The sequence below is a fragment of the Delphinus delphis genome, chromosome 3 (genome assembly GCF_949987515.2).
Source record: "Delphinus delphis chromosome 3, mDelDel1.2, whole genome shotgun sequence".
In the NCBI taxonomy this organism is placed as follows: domain Eukaryota; kingdom Metazoa; phylum Chordata; class Mammalia; order Artiodactyla; family Delphinidae; genus Delphinus; species Delphinus delphis.
The window spans coordinates 61363132-61380968 of record NC_082685.1 but is presented as its reverse complement, the minus strand read 5'-3'; the positions used below and the strand labels follow the sequence as shown (position 1 = coordinate 61380968).

Below are 17837 nucleotides of genomic sequence, written 5' to 3'. Positions count from 1 at the left end.
CTCTATTTTGGAAGAGTTTGAGAAGGATAGGTGTTAGCTCTTCTCTAAATGTTTGATAGAATTCACCTGTGAAGCCATCTGGTCCTGGGCTTTTGCTTGTTGGAAGATTTTTAATCACAGTTTCAATTTCAGGGCTTGTGATTGGTCTGTTCATATTTTCTATTTCTTCCTGATTCAGTCTTGGCAGGTTGTGCATTTCTAAGAATTTGTCCACTTCTTCCAGGTTGTCCATTTTATTGGCATAGAGTTGCTTGTAGTAATCTCTCATGATCTTTTTTATTTCTGCAGTGTCAGTTGTTACTTCTTTTTCATTTCTAATTCTATTGATTTGAGTCTTCTTCCTTTTTTTCTTGATGAGTCTGGCTAATGGTTTATCAATTTTGTTTATCTTCTCAAAGAACCAGCTTTTAGTTTTATTGATCTTTGCTATCATTTCCTTCATTTCTTTTTCATTTATTTCTGATCTGATCTTTATGATTTCTTTCCTTCTGCTAACTTTGGGTTTTTTTGTTCTTCTTTCTCTAATTGCTTTAGGTGCAAGGTTAGGTTGTTTATTCGAGATGTTTCCTGTTTCTTAAGGTAGGATTGTATTGCTCTAAACTTCCCTCTTAGAACTGCTTTTGCTGCATCCCATAGATTTTGGGACGTCGTGTCTCCATTGTCATTTGTTTCTAGGTATTTTTGGATTTCCTCTTTGATTTCTTCAGTGATCACTTCGTTACTAAGTAGTGTATTGTTTAGCCTCCGTGTGTTTGTATATTTTACAGATCTTTTTCTGTAATTGATATCTAGTCTCACAGCATTGTGGTCGGAAAAGATACTTGATACAATTTCAGTTTTCTTAAATTTACCAAGGCTTGATTTGTGACCCAAGATATGATATATCCTGGAGAATGTTCCATGAGCACTTGAGAAAAATGTGTATTCTGTTGTGTTTGGATGGAATGTCCTATAAATATCAATTGAGTCCATCTTGTTTAACGTATCATTTAAAGCTTGTGTTTCCTTATTTATTTTCATTTTGGATGATCTGTCCATTGGTGAAAGTGGGGTGTTAAAGTCCCCGACTATGACTGTGTTACTGTCGATTTCCCCTTTTATGGCTGTTAGCATTTGCTTTATGTATTGAGGTGCTCCTGTGTTGGGTGCATAAATATTTACAATTGTTATATCTTCTTCTTGGATCGATCCCTTGATCATTATGTAGTGTCCTTCTTTGTCTCTTCTAATAGTCTTTATTTTAAAGTCTATTTTGTTTGATATGAGAATTGCTACTCCAGCTTTCTTTTGATTTCCATTTGCATGGAATATCTTTTTCCATCCCCTCACTTTCAATCTGTATGTGTCTCTAGGTCTGAAGTGGGTCTCTTGTAGACAGCATATATATGGGTCTTGTTTTTGTATCCTTTCAGCCAGTCTGTATCTTTTGGTGGGAGCATTAATCCATTTACATTTAAGGTAATTATTGATATGTATGTTCCTATTCCCATTTTCTTAATTGTTTTGGGTTTGGTATTGTAGGTCTTTTCCTTCTCTTGTGTTTCTTGCCTAGAGAAGGTCCTTTAGCATTTGTTGTAAAGCTGGTTTTATGGTGCTGAACTCTCTCAGCTTTTGCTTGTCTGTAAAGGTTTTAATTTCTCCATCAAATCTGAATGAGATTCTTGCTGGGTAGAGTAATCTTGGTTGTAGGGTTTTCCTCCTTCATCACTTTAAATATGTCCTGCCAGTCCCTTCTGGCTTGCAGAGTTTCTGCTGAAAAATCAGCTGTTAACCTTACGGGGATTCCCTTGTGTGTTATTTGTTGTTTTTCCCTTGCTACTTTTAACATGTTTTCTTTGTATTTAATTTTTGACAGTTTGATTAATATGTGTCTTGGCGTGTTTCTCCTTGGATTTACCCTGTATGGGACTCTTTGTGCTTACTGGACTTGATTAACTATTTCCTTTCCCATGTTAGGGAAGTTTTCAACTATAATCTCTTCAAATATTTTCTCAGTCCCTTTCTTTTTCTATTCTTCTTCTGGAGCCCCTATGATTCGAATGTTGGTGCGTTTAATGTTGTCCCAGAGGTCTCTGAGACTGTCCTCAGTTCTTTTCATTCATTTTTCTTCATTCTGCTCTGCAGTAGTTATTTCCACTATTTTATCTTCCAGGTCACTTATCCTTTCTTCTGCCTCAGTTATTCTGCTATTGATCCCTTCTAGAGTATTTTTAATTTCATTTATTGTGTTGTTCATCGTTGCTTGTTTTATCTTTAGTTCTTCTAAGTCCTTGTTAAATCTTTCTTTCATTTTCTCTTTTCTGTTTCCATGATTTTGGATCATCTTTACTATCATTATTCTGAAATGTTTTTCAGGTAGACTGCCTATTTCCTCTTCATTTGTTAGGTCTGGTGGGTTTTTATCTTGCTCCTTCATCTGCTGTGTGTTTTTCTGTCTTCTCATTTTGCTTATCTTACTGTGTTTGGGGTCTCCTGTTTGCAGGCTGCAGGTTCGTAGTTCCTGTTGTTTTTGGTGTCTGTCCCCAGTGGCTAAAGATGGTTCAGTGGGCTGTGTAGGCTTTCTGGTGGAGGGGACTAGTGCCTGTGTTCTGGTGGATGAGGCTGGATCTCGTCTTTCTGTTGGGCAGCTCCATGTCTGGTGGTGTGTTTTGGGGTGTCTGTGGACTTACTATGATTTTAGGCAGCCTCTCTGCTAATGGGTGGGGGTTGTGTTCCTGTCTTGCTAGTTGTTTGGCATAGGGTGTCCAGCACTGTAGCTTGCTGGTCGTTGAGTGAAGCTGGGTGTTGGTGTTGAGATGCAGATCCCTGGGAGGTTTTTGCCGTTTGATATTACATGGAGCTGGGAGGTCTCTTGTGGACCAGTGTCCTGAAGTTGGCTGTCCCACCTCAGAGGCACAGCACTGAATTCTGGCTGCAGCACCAAGAGCCTTTCATCCACACGACTCAGAATAAAAGGGAGAAAAAGTAGAAAGAAAGGAAGGGAGGGAGGGAGGGAGGAAGGAAAAGAAAAGATAAAATAAAAAAGTAAGATAAAATAAAAGTTATTAAAATAAAAAATAATTATTAAGAAAAAAAGTTTTTTAAAAGTAAAAAAAAAACAAACGGACGGATAGAACCCTAGGACAAATGGTGAAAGCAAAGCTATATAGACAAAATCTCACACAGAAGTATACACACTCACAAAAAGAGGAAAAGGGGAAAAAATAATAAATCTTGCTCTCAAAGTCCACCTCAATTTGGGATGATTCCTTGTCTATTCATGTATTCCACAGATGCAGGGTATATCAAGTTGATTGTGGAGATTTAATCCGCTGCTCCTAAGGCAGCTGGGAGACATTCCCTTTCTCTTTGTTTGCACAGCTCCTGGGGGGCTCACCTTTGGATTTGGCCCCGCCTCTGCATGTAGGGTGGAGTGCGTCTGTTCTTCGCTCAGACAGGATGGGGTTAAAGGAGCCGCTGATCTGGGGGCTCTGGCTTACTCAGGCCGGGGGGAGGGAGGGGTACGGAATGCGGGGCAAGCCTGCGGCAGCAGAGGCCAACATAACGTTGCAGCAGTGTGAGGCGCGCCGTGCGTTCTCCTGGGGAAGTTGTCCCTGGATCCCGGGACCCTGGCAGTGGCGGGCTGCACAGGCTCCCCGGAAGGGAGGTGTGGATAGTGACCTGTGCTCGCACACAGGCTTCTTGGTGGCGGCAGCAACAGCCTTAGTGTCTCATGCCCGTCTCTGGGGTCCGTGCTGTTAGCCGCGAGTCGCGCCTGTCTCTGGAGCTCCTTTAAGTGGCGCTCTTAATCCCCCCTCCTCGCGCACCGGGAAACAAAGAGGGAAGAAAAGTCTCTTGCCTCTTCGGCAGGTCCAGACTTTTCCCCGGACTCCGTCCCGGCTAGCCATGGCGCACTAGCCCCTTCAGGCTGTGTTCACGCCGCTAGTCCTCTCCCTGCAGTCCTCTCCCTATGCTCCGACCGAAGCCCGAGCCTCAGCTCCCAGCCTTGCCCGCCCCGGCGGGTGAGCAGACTAGCCTCTCGGGCTAGTGAGTGCCGGTCGGCAGCGATCCTCTGTGCGGGAATCTCTCCGCTTTGCCCTCCGCACCCCTGTGGCTGCACTCTCCTCCGTGGCCCCGAAGCTTTCCCCCTTCGCCACCCGCAGTCTCCGCCCGTGAAGGGGCTTCCTAGCATGTGGAAACCTTTCCTTCTTCACAGGCCCCTCCCACTGGTGCAGGTCCCGTCCCTATTTTTTTGTCTCTATTTATTCTTTTGCCCTACCCAGGTACGTGGGGAGTTTCTTGCCTTTTGGGAGGTCTGAGGTCTTCTGCCAGTGTTCAGTAGGTGTTCTGTAGGAGTTGTTCCACGTGTAGATGTATTTCTGATGTATCTGTGGGGAGGAAGGTGATCTCCGTGTCTTACTCTTCCGCCATCTTCCCCACCCCTGTATGGTAATTTATGTTTAACTTTCTAAGAAACTGTCAAACTTTTCCATAGTAGCTATTCCATTTTTTAGGCCAATATAATATCGATACAGAAATCAAACGTTATGTTACAGTTTTATGTACAATGATGCAAAACCCCTAAAAAAATATATTAAGGAACCAAATACAGCAATGTTTAAAATAGATCATTAGTCATATCGAAGTTAGTATCCTTTGGATGTAAGGCTGGTTTAACATTAGAAAAATCAAGTAATGTAGTCCACCCTGTTACCAGAATAGAGGGAAAAACCATAGTATTATCTCAAATAATGTAGAAAAGCATTTGATAAAATTTCACTGATGGTTTAAAAATTCAGCACACTAGGACTAGTAGGGAGCTACCAGAATAAGTCTGTAGCAAACCTTACACCTAATGGTGCAACTTTGAAGCTTTTAACATAAGAAAGAAAATTAGGTAGTGAATACTCACTCAACACTTTGCTGGAGGTCCTAGCACAGTAAGCAAGAAAAAGGTATAATATTTAGAAAGGAAGAAACAAGTGTTATCTGCAGATGATATGACTATCTTTGTAGAAGACTCAAAATAATCTACAGATAAATTTTTAGAATTGATAAAGAGAGTAGTAAAATTTCTGGACACAAAGTCAGTAAAGAAAGGTCATTTGCAGTTCTTTTCCCAGTAAGTTAGAAAATGTACTTTAGAAATCATGTAAGTTACAAAAGCTTGAAAAAATAAACTTGACAAAGATGTGTAATATGTATCTGGAGAAAACTGTGCAACTTTACTGGAAAACATTAAAGAGAGCTTAACTCTGAAATTTATGTAAAGACCAAGTGGTAAAGAGCAATCCTCCTGAAGAAGAGAAACAGGATAGGGTATAAGAGAAGCCACTTGTTGAAAGTCTAGTTCATTCCCATTTTAGGATTTAGTTTTCTTGGGTCTGCTAAGTCAGGTACCACTTAATCAAAATGTTGTTGCTATCGTGTCCTGTCTTATTTTCTTGGTCTTTGTTGGTTTGTGTAATTTTTTAAAACAATCCCTGTATTGTTACATTTTACAGCGTTTTTCAAGGGAAGAGAAGTAAGTGTGTGCTGTCAACACTGAAACATTTTTAACTGAAAATACTGGCATAAGTTTTAAAGCCATCAATTTGGCTGCAGGGTGGAGAATAGATTTCAGATTGGACAGGAGTAAAGGCAGGAAAACCTGGTAGGAGACAATTGAAATAATCCAGATGAGAGATGGTTGAGGTTTGGACCAGGAGCCCAGCATTTCCACATGCCTTGGGTACGGCAGCCCCTTTCACAGATATCACATCATCTTTGATTGGAGTAGAAATGTGGTCCTGTGTATTCCTGGCAAGACCTTTACCCTTTCCAGTTTCCGACCACTCACCCCTGTCTCTCTTGAAACCATCAGTAATAATTTTATTCATTATGTCTTTTTTTTCTTGTTTATGCCATAAGAATCCTAGAACTCCCTGATTCCTCCAGGGCTCTTTAGACACTGAGGTAGTTAATTGGTACCTGTATCCCACTCCCTCAACAGTGTGTCCACCATCATTGTTCTTTTTTTTCCTGTAGCTCTTATCACCATTTGTAACATAATATATTTGTTTGTCCATCCTCATTAGAATATAAGCTCTATTAAGACAAGTTTTTCTCTATTTTTATTGCATATTCCAAGCACTTAGAACAATGCCTGGCACATAATGGTTGCTCAGTAAAAATGTGTTGAATAATTGGAGGAAAACAGAAATATCAGTGAGGAATAGGTGCATTGTAGGTTTAGTATGAAGATCAAGACTACTGAATTTGTTGATGGATTGGGTGTGGGATGAGTAAGAGAGAGAGTAGTTACGGATGGCTCCTAGATTTTTGGCATAAACCAAAATGACTAGAGTTGCCATATCTTGAGAGGGGGAAACTATAAGAGGAGCAAATTTTAGGGTAAAATCAATTATAATATTCTAAGGTAACACATTTAAAAGTCACTGAATAGATGTTTTCAAAAGTTCCTTCTACTTGGTTTTACCATCCTACAGTTTTTGGAGACTACACTCACCATGCTTATTTGTAATGTTTTCTCAGGTCATGCGCATTGTGGATAATGTTCGTCCTGACCGACAGACAGTTATGTTTTCAGCTACTTTCCCCAGAGCTATGGAGGCCTTGGCTCGCAGAATCCTGAGTAAACCCATTGAAGTGCAGGTTGGAGGCAGAAGTGTGGTTTGCTCAGATGTGGAGCAACAAGTGGTGCGTACAGTCCTTAGGAAACCCCCAGTTCCCTGTATGTTTAGGCACTGTGTCATCCTTTTGGGATCGTTGTCATGTAGGCAGATAATTTCTAAAATTAAATAGTACGTATCAACTGCAGCCTTTAACATTTTACGAAATATATATATATATATTTTAAATTTTATTTATTCATTTATTTCTGCATTGGGTCTTCATTGCTGCATGCAGGCTTTCTCTAGTTGTGGTGAGTGGGGGCTACTCTTTGTTGCGGTGCATGGGCTTCTCATTGTGGTGGTTTCTCTCGTGGAGCACGGGCTCTAGGCGTGCGGGCTTCAGTAGTTGTGGCTCACGTGCTCTAGTGCGCAGGCTCAGTAGTTGTGGTACATGGGCTTAGTTGCTCCACAGCATGTGGGATCTTTCTGGACCAGGGCTCAAACCCGTGTCCGCTGCATTGGCAGACAGATGCTTAACCACTGTGCCACCAGGAAAGTCCTACCAAGAATTTGCTCTTCCATGGAACTGTCTGTTTAAATGCTCTTTTAGTTTTTTTCACCAGAATTGGTAGGCTGGTGATAAAATGTCACATACCTATGTTATTCTTTGGTTAATAGGATGTGAAGTTAAGAGTCAGAGAGAGGGGCTTACCTGGTGGCACAGTGGTTGAGAGTCCGCCTGCCAGTGCAGGGGACGCGGGTTCGTGCCCCGGTCTGGGAAGATCCCACATGCTGCGGAGCGGCTGGGCCCGTGAGCCATGGCCGCTGAGCCTGCGCGTCCGGAGCCTGTGCTCCGCAACGGAAGAGGCCACAACAATGAGAGACCCACGTACCGCAAAAATTAAAAAAAAGAGAGAGAGAACAGATGATCATCTGTCCACATTTGTAAGCCTCTTAGTCTCTGAAAGTTACAATTTTTTTTTTGGTCTTAGTGGTTTATCAATTAAAATCAACATTTTCCTACCCCTTCCTAAAGTTATAGGAAGATGTTTATTTATTTGCCACAAATAAAATGAATATTTTTGTTCATGAAATGTATTTGGGTTTTTACTCCATTAACTTGGTACAATGTGTTTTCAGATTGTAATTGAAGAAGAAAAGAAATTCTTGAAGCTACTTGAACTTCTAGGCCATTATCAAGAATCAGGATCTGTCATTATATTTGTGGATAAGCAGGAACATGCTGATGGTCTTCTGAAAGATTTAATGAGAGCTTCTTACCCTTGCATGTCTCTTCATGGAGGTAACGTTTAATGAAGTCTCTGTTAAGTGCTTAACTTAGCCAAGCACTGTGCTGTGTATTTCCTTTGTCTCTAATTTAGCAGTAAATTTTATGTCATCCATGTCATTTTTCATTCACAACAGTTCTGTGGGGGTGGGTAAGCATTATTTTATTTCATCTTAGCGATAAAGAAAATAAGACAACAACATATTGGTTTGATCAAATTCCATAACCATTAATCAGCTAAGGAGGAATTGAACTTAAATTTTTTTTTTCAGCCCAAACCCCCAATATTTATTTACAAGTTATTTATATGTACAACTAATGTAATATGCTCTTTATAAACATTAACACACAAATAAGAAATTAAAAAACACAAAAATTAGAAATATTCTAGTATTTTCTTCCCACTCCCCCAACGTATCATATCACACCCACCCTATGTTACCTCTCCCCCCCCCACCCCCTCACCCTGCACCATCACTTTGGAGCCCCTGCTGTAATCAAAGGGAGCCTTTGGAGTTTCTGAAACAGAGGAGGGGCATGGTCTCTGATGACTTTCCCAAATCCGCAAACTAAAAGCAGACTGAGACATCAAAGAACTGCAATTGCCTTAGAGAGCTTTCCACGTGCCAGGAAATGCCTCAGTGCTTTAGTATAACTCATCTAATCCCCAAAGCAACCCTACGCTGTACGTACCATTATTGTCTTTTAACATATTTTTATTTTAAGATGGAACTGAGGCATAGTGAGGTTAAGAAACTTTGCCAGGATGACACAGAAAATGGTGGAGCCAGAACTGGAACCCAGCCTGGGTGGGTCCACACTCCATGAGCTTAACTGCTACTGGAGGGAGATAAGGGGGCTCCCTTGGTCAAGCCCCTCACCAATCACTGCTGTCATGAGAATCCCAGGTACTGTGTGAGGAGGCAGCAGGAAATCACTAATCACCGGGGTACCTCTCACTCGGTTGTCTAGGCAAGGTCGGCTTATCTGCAGTCTCCAGAGGCCAACTCAGCTGGTCACGCAGGCGCAGATCGATAGGCTTGGTTTCTATGCACTTAAAATTTTTGATTTATGTTCTATTCTTTCCATTGTACCATGCTACCTAGAGGTTTTTATTTGATTCACATTAGAGCTTTAATTAATTTCTGTGTAATATCGCCATTGTTATATATATGTGGGACTTAGAACACTAAACATATGGAACAGAGACAGTTTGAATTAAACTCACTAACCAAGTGTTCTGGCAATATGGCTTTGTGACAAACCACCCCCAAATTTAGTGGCAACAGTCTTTTTTTTTTTCTTTTTTAATGAATCTGCAATTTGTGTAGTTCTTAGCACATAACTAGTCTCTCTTTCATGCTCTGTCTACTTGGATGGCTCAGTTGGGGTTGGGGATCCATTTCCAATTTGCCTTACTTAGGCAGCTGACAAGTTGGTATTGGCTCTTGACTGAGAACTCAGTCAGGCTGTTGGCCAGGAGTCCTGACTCTTTCCCTTGTGAGCCTCTCTGTGAGGCTGCTTGGCCAGAAGGCAAGAACCAGAAGCTGCCAAGACAGTTAAGGAGGATACTGGGAAGTGGTAGAAATTTTATTTCCACCATATTCTATAGGTCAGAATAGTCACTAGACTGGCCCACGTTCAAGGGAATGGAGTCATAGACTCCACTGCCTTATGGGAAAATGTCATTCGATATGCAGAAGAGTATGTGGGATAGGACATGCTTTTGCTGCCGTCTTTGGAAAATACAATCTACCACATAAGGCTTCATGTGGAATGCAATTAAAAGGGCTTTGAGGATATGTATTTGGTTAACTTTTAATATTTGAAAATGACTCGTTGTGTTTTCCTTTTCTTTATTTATTTTTAAAGTTGTGAGTTACATGGTTTGAAAAATAAATATATTTATTTATTTTTGGCTGTGTTGGGTCTTCGTTGCTGAGTGCAGGCTTTCTCCAGTTGCAGCGAGTGGGGGCTTTGTACGCTTCGTTGTGGTGCACGGGCTTCTCATTGCAGTGGCTTCTCTTGTTGCGAAGCACGGGCTCTACGTGCCCGGGCTTCAGTAGTTGTGGCACGTGGACTCAGCAGTTGTGGCTCGCGGGCTCTAGAGCGCAGGCTCAGTAGTTGTGGTGCATGGGCTTAGTTGCTCCGCAGCATGAAATTATGTAGGGCTTTTTTTTTTTTTTTTTTTGCGGTACGCGGGCCTCTCACTGTTGTGGCCTCTCCCGTTGCGGAGCACAGGCTCTGGACGCGCAGGCTCAGCAGCCATGGCTCACAGGCCTAGCTTCTCCGTGGCATGTGGAATCTTCCCCGACCGGGGCATGAACCCGTGTCCCCTGCATCGGCAGGCGGACTCTCAACCACTGCGCCACCAGGGAAGCCCTATGTAGGGCTTTTGAAGAATTTTTTTTTTTAAAGGTATAACCATGAAATTCCTAATGTGCACATGTAATTAATGTGCATTTCATGCATAATACATAGTATAATGGCATTAGTTGTGAGAAGTGTGGGTGTTAGTATGTCTGAAATGCATACAATTGTGTGCCCCTTTAGAAGAAAGAAGAATACAAACTACAAAACATTTAGTCCATTCTTCCTGCTAGGATTATTGCAACTGCAAGATGCTGCTGACTCTGGTTTGTGACCAAATGACAGAAAATCCTGGACTTGTTCATTTGTAAGATGGAGATTGTGGTATTTCTGTTCTTCTAAGATTGATCTCCATAAAGGGACAGTCAGGCTGATTTGCAGAACCTATCGCTTAATTGAATAATAGCTGTTTATTCCTGCTTACTCTTCGGAATAGTGAGAAGGAAGCTCAGAGACACTCTGAGTGCTGCCACTTCTTCAGAGCCATCTGTAGTTCTCTAGTCTTCAGGTCTAGTGAAGGGATAAAGGGAGGCAGGAGGTTGGAGAGTGGATGATGTGTTCTGCCCACTCCTGGTTTTCTTAACCTGAGACAATTTTCTCAGTTCAACAATCAGAGCATTCCATGGTTGCTTGACTTTTTTTGTTAGAGCACAAAGGCCGGGTAGTTGTAGTTTATGAACAAAATATGTGGAGAGCATATTGTTCTTAATACTCTATTTTTTATTTATCACATACCTGCATTCCTCTAAACTTTCCTCTAAACTGGGTTAAAAAATGAAAGAAGAAATCTGAAAATACTGTCATTAAACCATGGCTATAATTTCTATTCTGTCAGTCATCCATTTCTTCATTTTTGCACTAATAATGAATAATTTTAAAATTCCTTAAAGATGCAACCTGCATTTAATATAGTAAATATTGCTGAAATTAGGAAAGTAGTACAATGGTTTCTACTTTCAGGTGTTTATGATATATGAAAACAGAGACATTTTAAAATAGGGCAAAATGCTTCAATGAGACTTTTGACATGTACTATTTTTTTTTTTTAAATAATGTTACTCTCTTGCCTAATTTTATTTATTTATTTTGCGGTACGCGGGCCTCTCACTGTTGTGGCCTCTCCCGTTGCGGAGCACAGGCTTCGGACGCGCAGGCCCAGCGGCCATGGCTCACGGGCCCAGCCGCTCCGCGGCATGTGGGATCTTCCTGGACCGGGGCACGAACCCGTGTCCCCTGCATCGGCAGGCGGACTCTCAACCCCTGTGCCACCAGGGAAGCCCTGATGTGTACTATTAATATCAGTTACTTTTCCTTTTGGTTCTCTGCAAGTAACAGAAAATATGAACTCAGCTGCCATAAATCATGAGGAATATTTATTATTTTATAAAACATGAAATCCCATGGCAGAATGATTCCAGGGGACTTCCCTGGCGGTCCAGTGGTTAAAACTCTGCGCTTCCACTGCAGGGGGCCTGGGTTCTATCCCTGGTTGGGGAACTAAGAGGCCACATGCTGCAAGGTGTGGCCAAAGAAGAAAAAAACAGAAAATGATTCCAGAATTGCTTCACTCTGCAGTAGCTCAGTGTTACCATATTGTAGTTTCTATACTGCCATCTTGAGCATAATAACTTAGTTATTAAGCTAAGCTTTCTTTATGGCAGCAAAAAGCCTTCTGCAGGCTCAGTCATCACTTCCAGATTTGACAGCTTCCAGAGGAGGAAGACTATTTTCCATATATCTATGGCTTTTTTTCCCCCTCATTTTTACTACCAAAATTTCAAACACAGAAAATGTGAGAAAACTATATCATTAACACCCTTGAATATCTAATACTAGATTCTACAATTAGCATTTTGTTATATTTATGTCACATCTTTAGCCATCTGTCCTTTTACCCACTCCTCAATTTTTCTTAGTTTTTTTAAAAAATAAATTTCTTTTTATTTATTTATAATTTTTGGCTGTGTTGGGTCTTCGTTGCTGTGTGTGGGCTTTCTCTAGTTGCAGCGAGCGGGGGCTACTCTTTGTTGTGGTGCACGGGCTTCTCATTGCGGTGGCTTCTCTTGTTGTGGAGCACAGGCTCTTGGTGCGCAGCCTTCAGTAATTGTGGCTTGCAGGCTCTAGAGCGCAGGCTCAGTAGTTGTGGTGCACGGGCTTAGTTGCTCCGTGGCATGTGGGATCTTCCCAGACCAGGGCTGGAAACCGTGTCCCCTGCATTGGCAGGGGGATTCTTAACCACTGCGCCACCAGGGAAGCCCTTTCTTAGTTTTTTGATACATTTCAGAATACGTTGCAGCATCAGCACATTTCACTTCAGTGTGCACATGATTAACACTAGTTCAAAATTTTTTTAAATAAAACATCTGTAAGTAAACTATAGTGAAATGTACAGATCCTGAGTGTGCCATTTGACGAGTTTTGACAAATGTAAGTTGTGAAACCCAAACCTCTGTTAAGATATAACCTCAGTGAAAATAACCTTTTTCACTCAGCATGATGGCTTTGAGATTCATTCAAGTTGTTGCATTGTTCATTTCTTTTTATTATCTAATAGTATGTTTTGTGTGGATGTACTACTGTTTGTGTATTTATCTGTTGAAGGACATTTGGGTTGTTTCCAGTTTTAGACAATTATGAATAGAGCTGCTATTAAATATGTAAGTCCAGATTTTTGTGTGAACATTTCATTTCTCAAGGGTAGATAACCAGGAATGGGATAGCTGGGTCATATGGTAAGTTGATTTAGATATGATTTTCTTTGTATTCTCCTTCGGGTTTACCACCTTCTAGAATCTGTAAATTTATGTCTTGCATCTAATTTGGGAAATTCTTGACTGTTATTTCTTTTTTAAAAATAATTAATTAATTAATTTGGTTGCACTGGGTCTTAGTTGCGGGAGGCAGGCTCCTTAGTTGTTGCATGCAAACTGTTAGTTGCGGCATGCATGTGAGATCTAGTTCCCTTACCAGGGATTGAACCTGGGCCCCCTGCACTGGGAGTGTGGAGTCTTATCCACTCTGCCACCAGGGAAGTCCTTTGACTGTTATTTCTTGATTGATTGATTGATTGATTGATTGTTTTACTGGCCTATTCTCTCCTCTCTTTTTGGGACTCCAATTGTGTGTATGTTCAGCCTTTTGATTCTGTCTCACGTATCACTGATGCTATGTTCAGTCTTTGTTCTGCAATCTTTTTTCTTTCTAAGACTGAATAATTTCTTTGACTCTGTCTTAAGTTCACTGTGTGTTTTTGGCCATCTCTTATCTGCTAATAATAAGCCCATTCAGTGAATTTTTTAATTCAATTTTTTTTTTAGTTCTAGAATTTCCTGTGGGCTCTCTTTTATATTTTACTGATTCTCTAATTCAGTTTCCTAGCCATTCATTATAAGCATTTAAAAGTTTTTTTCCTTGATCACAATTACAATAGTTGCTTTAAAATCTTTGACTGTTAATTATAATGTCTTGGTCATCTGAAGTCAGTTTCTATTATCTTTTCTTTTGATTTTGTTTTATAGTTTTCTGTTTCTTTGTATGTCTAGTAATTTTGGTTTGTATACTGGCCTTTGTGAATGATACCTTGTAGAGTCTGAATTCTCTTATGTTTTATTTAAGGTTTTTTTTTTTTTTTTAAATAGTGTATTAACTTGGCTGAATCCATATTTGAAACTGTCTTTCTTGTTGGGCAACCTCTGAAATATCTAATAATTTCTTTCAGCCAGAGCTGGGCTACTTGGATTCTGCCCCATGTATGGTTTAGGTGTCAGATATTTGGGCAGTGTTTTTTTTGTTTTTAATTTTATTCCTTCCTCCCTCCCTCCCTTCCTCGTTTCTGCACCCGGGCTTTCTCTAGTTGCAGTGAGCGGGGGCTTTGTTGCGGTGTGGTGGCTTCTTTCGTTGCGGAGCATGGGCTCTAGACGCGTGAGCTTCAGTACTTGCGGCATGTGGGCTCAGTAGTTGTGGTGCGTGGGCCCTAGGGTTCATGGGCTTCAGTAGTTGTGGTGCATGGGCTTAGTTGCTCCACGGCATGTGGGATCTTCCCGGACCCAGGCTCGAACCCATGTCCCCTACATTGGCAGGCAGATTCTTAACCACTGTGCCACCAGGGAAGTCCTTGGACAGTGTTTTTATGCACTGTTGGATGTGCCTGCTCTGTTGTTCTTTCTGGGATTTATCCCCTTTTCTGGTCCTGAGTTTATCCTGAATGCTTTCTTCTTGTTTCTTCTTGTCAGTAAGACTGTTTCTATTCACGTTTTGACTTCCCTACCTGGGCTGCTCAGGGCCTGCTCCCAAACAGAAAGTTTAAAATAAAGAAGTAAAATCCTGTAAACTCAACCAGTGTCATTGCATTCTTCCAGGTGTCAACTCCCTTCCAGTTTCTGCCTTCTTTTAGTCACTCTCTGGTGCCTTCAGGTAGTTAGTTCTTTATATTTTGTCCAGAATTCATAGTTGTTACCCACAGGAGGGTTAGTCTATAAGATTTTCCCCTACCTTGATGTAAATGTGTATTTTTTTATATATATAAGGAAATTTTACCCCATAATCCCCTGTCTGTACTTCTTTTATATTTTTGGTCAGAATTGCTTCACATGTTTATGCCTAATTCATTCAAAGACAAGGGAATGACAAATAGTTCTTAATGTATTATCCTTGCACCCCTGAGGTTTCTGAGATTTTCAGGGGTTTCATGAAGTCAAAAATATTTCCATAATAACCCCACCAAGTTATTTGCCTTTTTCACTTTCATTCTTTCATCAGTGTATACGTAGTATAGCTTTCTAGAGGTTGCACAGCGTGTTAAATTGCAACAGATTGAATGCAGAAGATATGAGACTCCAACTATCTTCTATTAAGCCAGACATCAAAGAGATTTGCGAAAATGTGAAGCGCCTTATTTTTATTGTTTTGGAAAAGTTACTTTTCACAAAAATATATTTTTTTAGCATGTAATTGTTTTATTATTTTTAAATAAGTTAATAAATATTTAAAATTTTCCTCAGTTCTAGTTTCTAATACATTAAATATTGATAGAGATGACCTAGATAAACTAAAGCTCTCTGGGTCTGGTTCTTATTAATTTTAAGAGTGCACAGACAACCTGAGCACAGAAAGTTTGAAAAGGGCTAGTTTACACTAATCATTACTCACCTCCTAAGACTGAGAATTAGGCTCATCTCTGGTTTAATATATGTGACCATGTGTTGGGTGGATAACAAAATTGAGGTTATGTTAAAAAGGAAGAGGGTTAATGGTTGCTGCCATTAACTACTAACTCTACTGCACGTATGTGTCAGGATACCTCAGTCTACACTAAAAGTTGTGGTATTTTAAAATTATAAACGTAATGTATATTGTTACTGATTCCACTAATTTTTCTTATGAGGTTTTTGGGTACAATGTTGGATCCTAGTTTCTTTGAGATAAGATCCAAATATTTTCCATAATTCAGTCTTTGAAGAGTACATTTAAAACTTTAGGTAATATAAGTTAATATTGATAAATATTTAGATGCTAAATGTTCTGTATATGTTAAACACAGGTTTTATATGGAATGTTAGAATATCTCTTGCTGCAAAAATGAATTTCAAGGTTTGAGAATTTATCCCATTCCCTTCACTGATTACTAGAGATTCCCAGGTACCCCATCATAAAGTATATTTGTGGCCTGGACATTTTGTAAAAGAACATTTTGGTATTTTATGCTCTGCTTTGTCACTCATCCTGAGGCTCTTTGAGTAACAAATTTTAAAGAGAGATCCAGTTGGGTACTTTTTAAGCAGTGCACCATAAACTTTAGTGTGCATATGTAATCACCTGTGGATCTTGTTAAAATGCAGAATCTGACTCAGTAGTTTGGGGGTAGGATCTGAGATTCTCCATTTCTAACAAGCTCACATGTGATGCTGCTCCTGGTCCCTGGGACAAAACTGTGAGGAGCAAGGCTCTAAATAACCTATGAGAGAATTAGAAAGATCTGAATCCTGTCAATATAGGCTGAATGTACCTGCCTTTTTCCCATTTGCCCCCATAAGAGATATTGGTTAGTGATTCTGAGGTTGGGCTTCTGGAGTGATAAGCCTTATATGTAAGAAAGGGGGCAAAACAGGGCAGATTTGGAATTCGTAAATAGCAATAACTTTTCATCTTGCCATTAAATTTCCGTAGTCTTTTTTTTTTTTAATTTTTTATTGAAATGTAGTTGATTTACAGTGTTGAGTTTCAGGTGCACAGCAAAATAATTCAGTTATACATTATATCTATTCTCTTTTAGATTCTTTTCAATTATAGGTTATTATAAGATGTTGAGTATAGTTTCCTATGCTATACTGTAGATCCTTGTTGATTATCTATTTTATATATAGTAGTGTGTATATTTTAATCCCAAACTCCTAATTTATCACTCCTCACCAACCCCCCGCCAAGTCTTTTACTTTCTATATGGTAGTTGTTGGACATGTGGTCAATATAAGTTGGATTTGTTCTTTACCCCATGTTTAACTTCTTTGTCTGAATGTCAGAGAAAATGGAAAATTTAACTTGAGTATGTGGTTTTACAACTCTTTAATTTACTTGCAGGCATTGATCAATATGACAGAGATAGCATCATAAATGATTTTAAGAATGGGACCTGCAAACTTCTTGTTGCTACGTCTGTTGCTGCCCGAGGCCTAGATGTGAAACATCTGATTCTTGTAGTAAATTATAGCTGCCCCAACCATTATGAGGATTATGTGCACAGAGCAGGACGGACTGGAAGAGCAGGCAACAAAGTAAAAATAATTGCTTTTAAAGTTGATTTCTATTATGTTAAAATACAAGTGTTTCTTTATGATTATAAAGAGATAATAGGAGTTATGGGGACATTCTGAAAATCCTTCATCATCAGAGTATGGGGAATAGTTGATGTTCATCATTTATATACATATATATGTCTTAAGTGCTGTTCTCTGTAGGCAGATAGTGTTAACCATTTGTGTCCCCAAAAGGTATTTTTCCCCACCTAAAAATTTCTGTATATACATACATGCATATAGTTCAAGATCTTTCATTGCTTTTTTTAAAATAAGGGATCATGAAATACACTCAGCCCACACCTATCACCCCTGTTCTCACCCCCCTATACACATGAATATTATTTGCTTTTTTAACTTATTTGTATTCTGTTAAGTATATAGTTCTAACTCTTTCTTTTTGAAGGCAGCACTGATGGAAGTACTGATGGTGATATATTTGATATTAGGACCATGGACATTTCTACATACCGAAGCAATAATAATATTAATAGGTTATATTTATGGAGTATTTATTAAATGCCCCCCACTGTTCTGAGTGCTTTACATATATCATCTCATTTTATTCTCACAAATTCCCTTTGAGGTAGATCATATTACCCCTTTTAACAGATGAGAAAAGTTGAGGCACACTGACATTGTTACTTGACAAATTTACATAGCTAGTAAGTAGTGATGGCATTTATTCTTTTAACCTGAGTTATTCTGTGGATTTGGGAAACTTTTTGTGTAAAGGCCCAGGTAGTTAAAATTGTAGCCTTTTTGGGCCACACGCAGTCTCTGTCACATCGTGTG

The 17837-nt window shown here is 39.9% G+C and overlaps 1 protein-coding gene across 1 annotated transcript in view; it reads left to right on the top strand.

The window, feature by feature from the left end:
* The window catches only part of DDX46 (DEAD-box helicase 46), a 61370-nt gene that overhangs the window by 26481 nt on the left and 17052 nt on the right, over positions 1-17837 (top strand). Inside the window, exons 14-16 of the mRNA XM_060008822.1 lie at positions 6514-6678; positions 7734-7896; positions 16828-17021. Coding sequence (XP_059864805.1) covers positions 6514-6678; positions 7734-7896; positions 16828-17021 — 522 coding nt within the window. The remainder of the gene's footprint in view (positions 1-6513; positions 6679-7733; positions 7897-16827; positions 17022-17837) is intronic.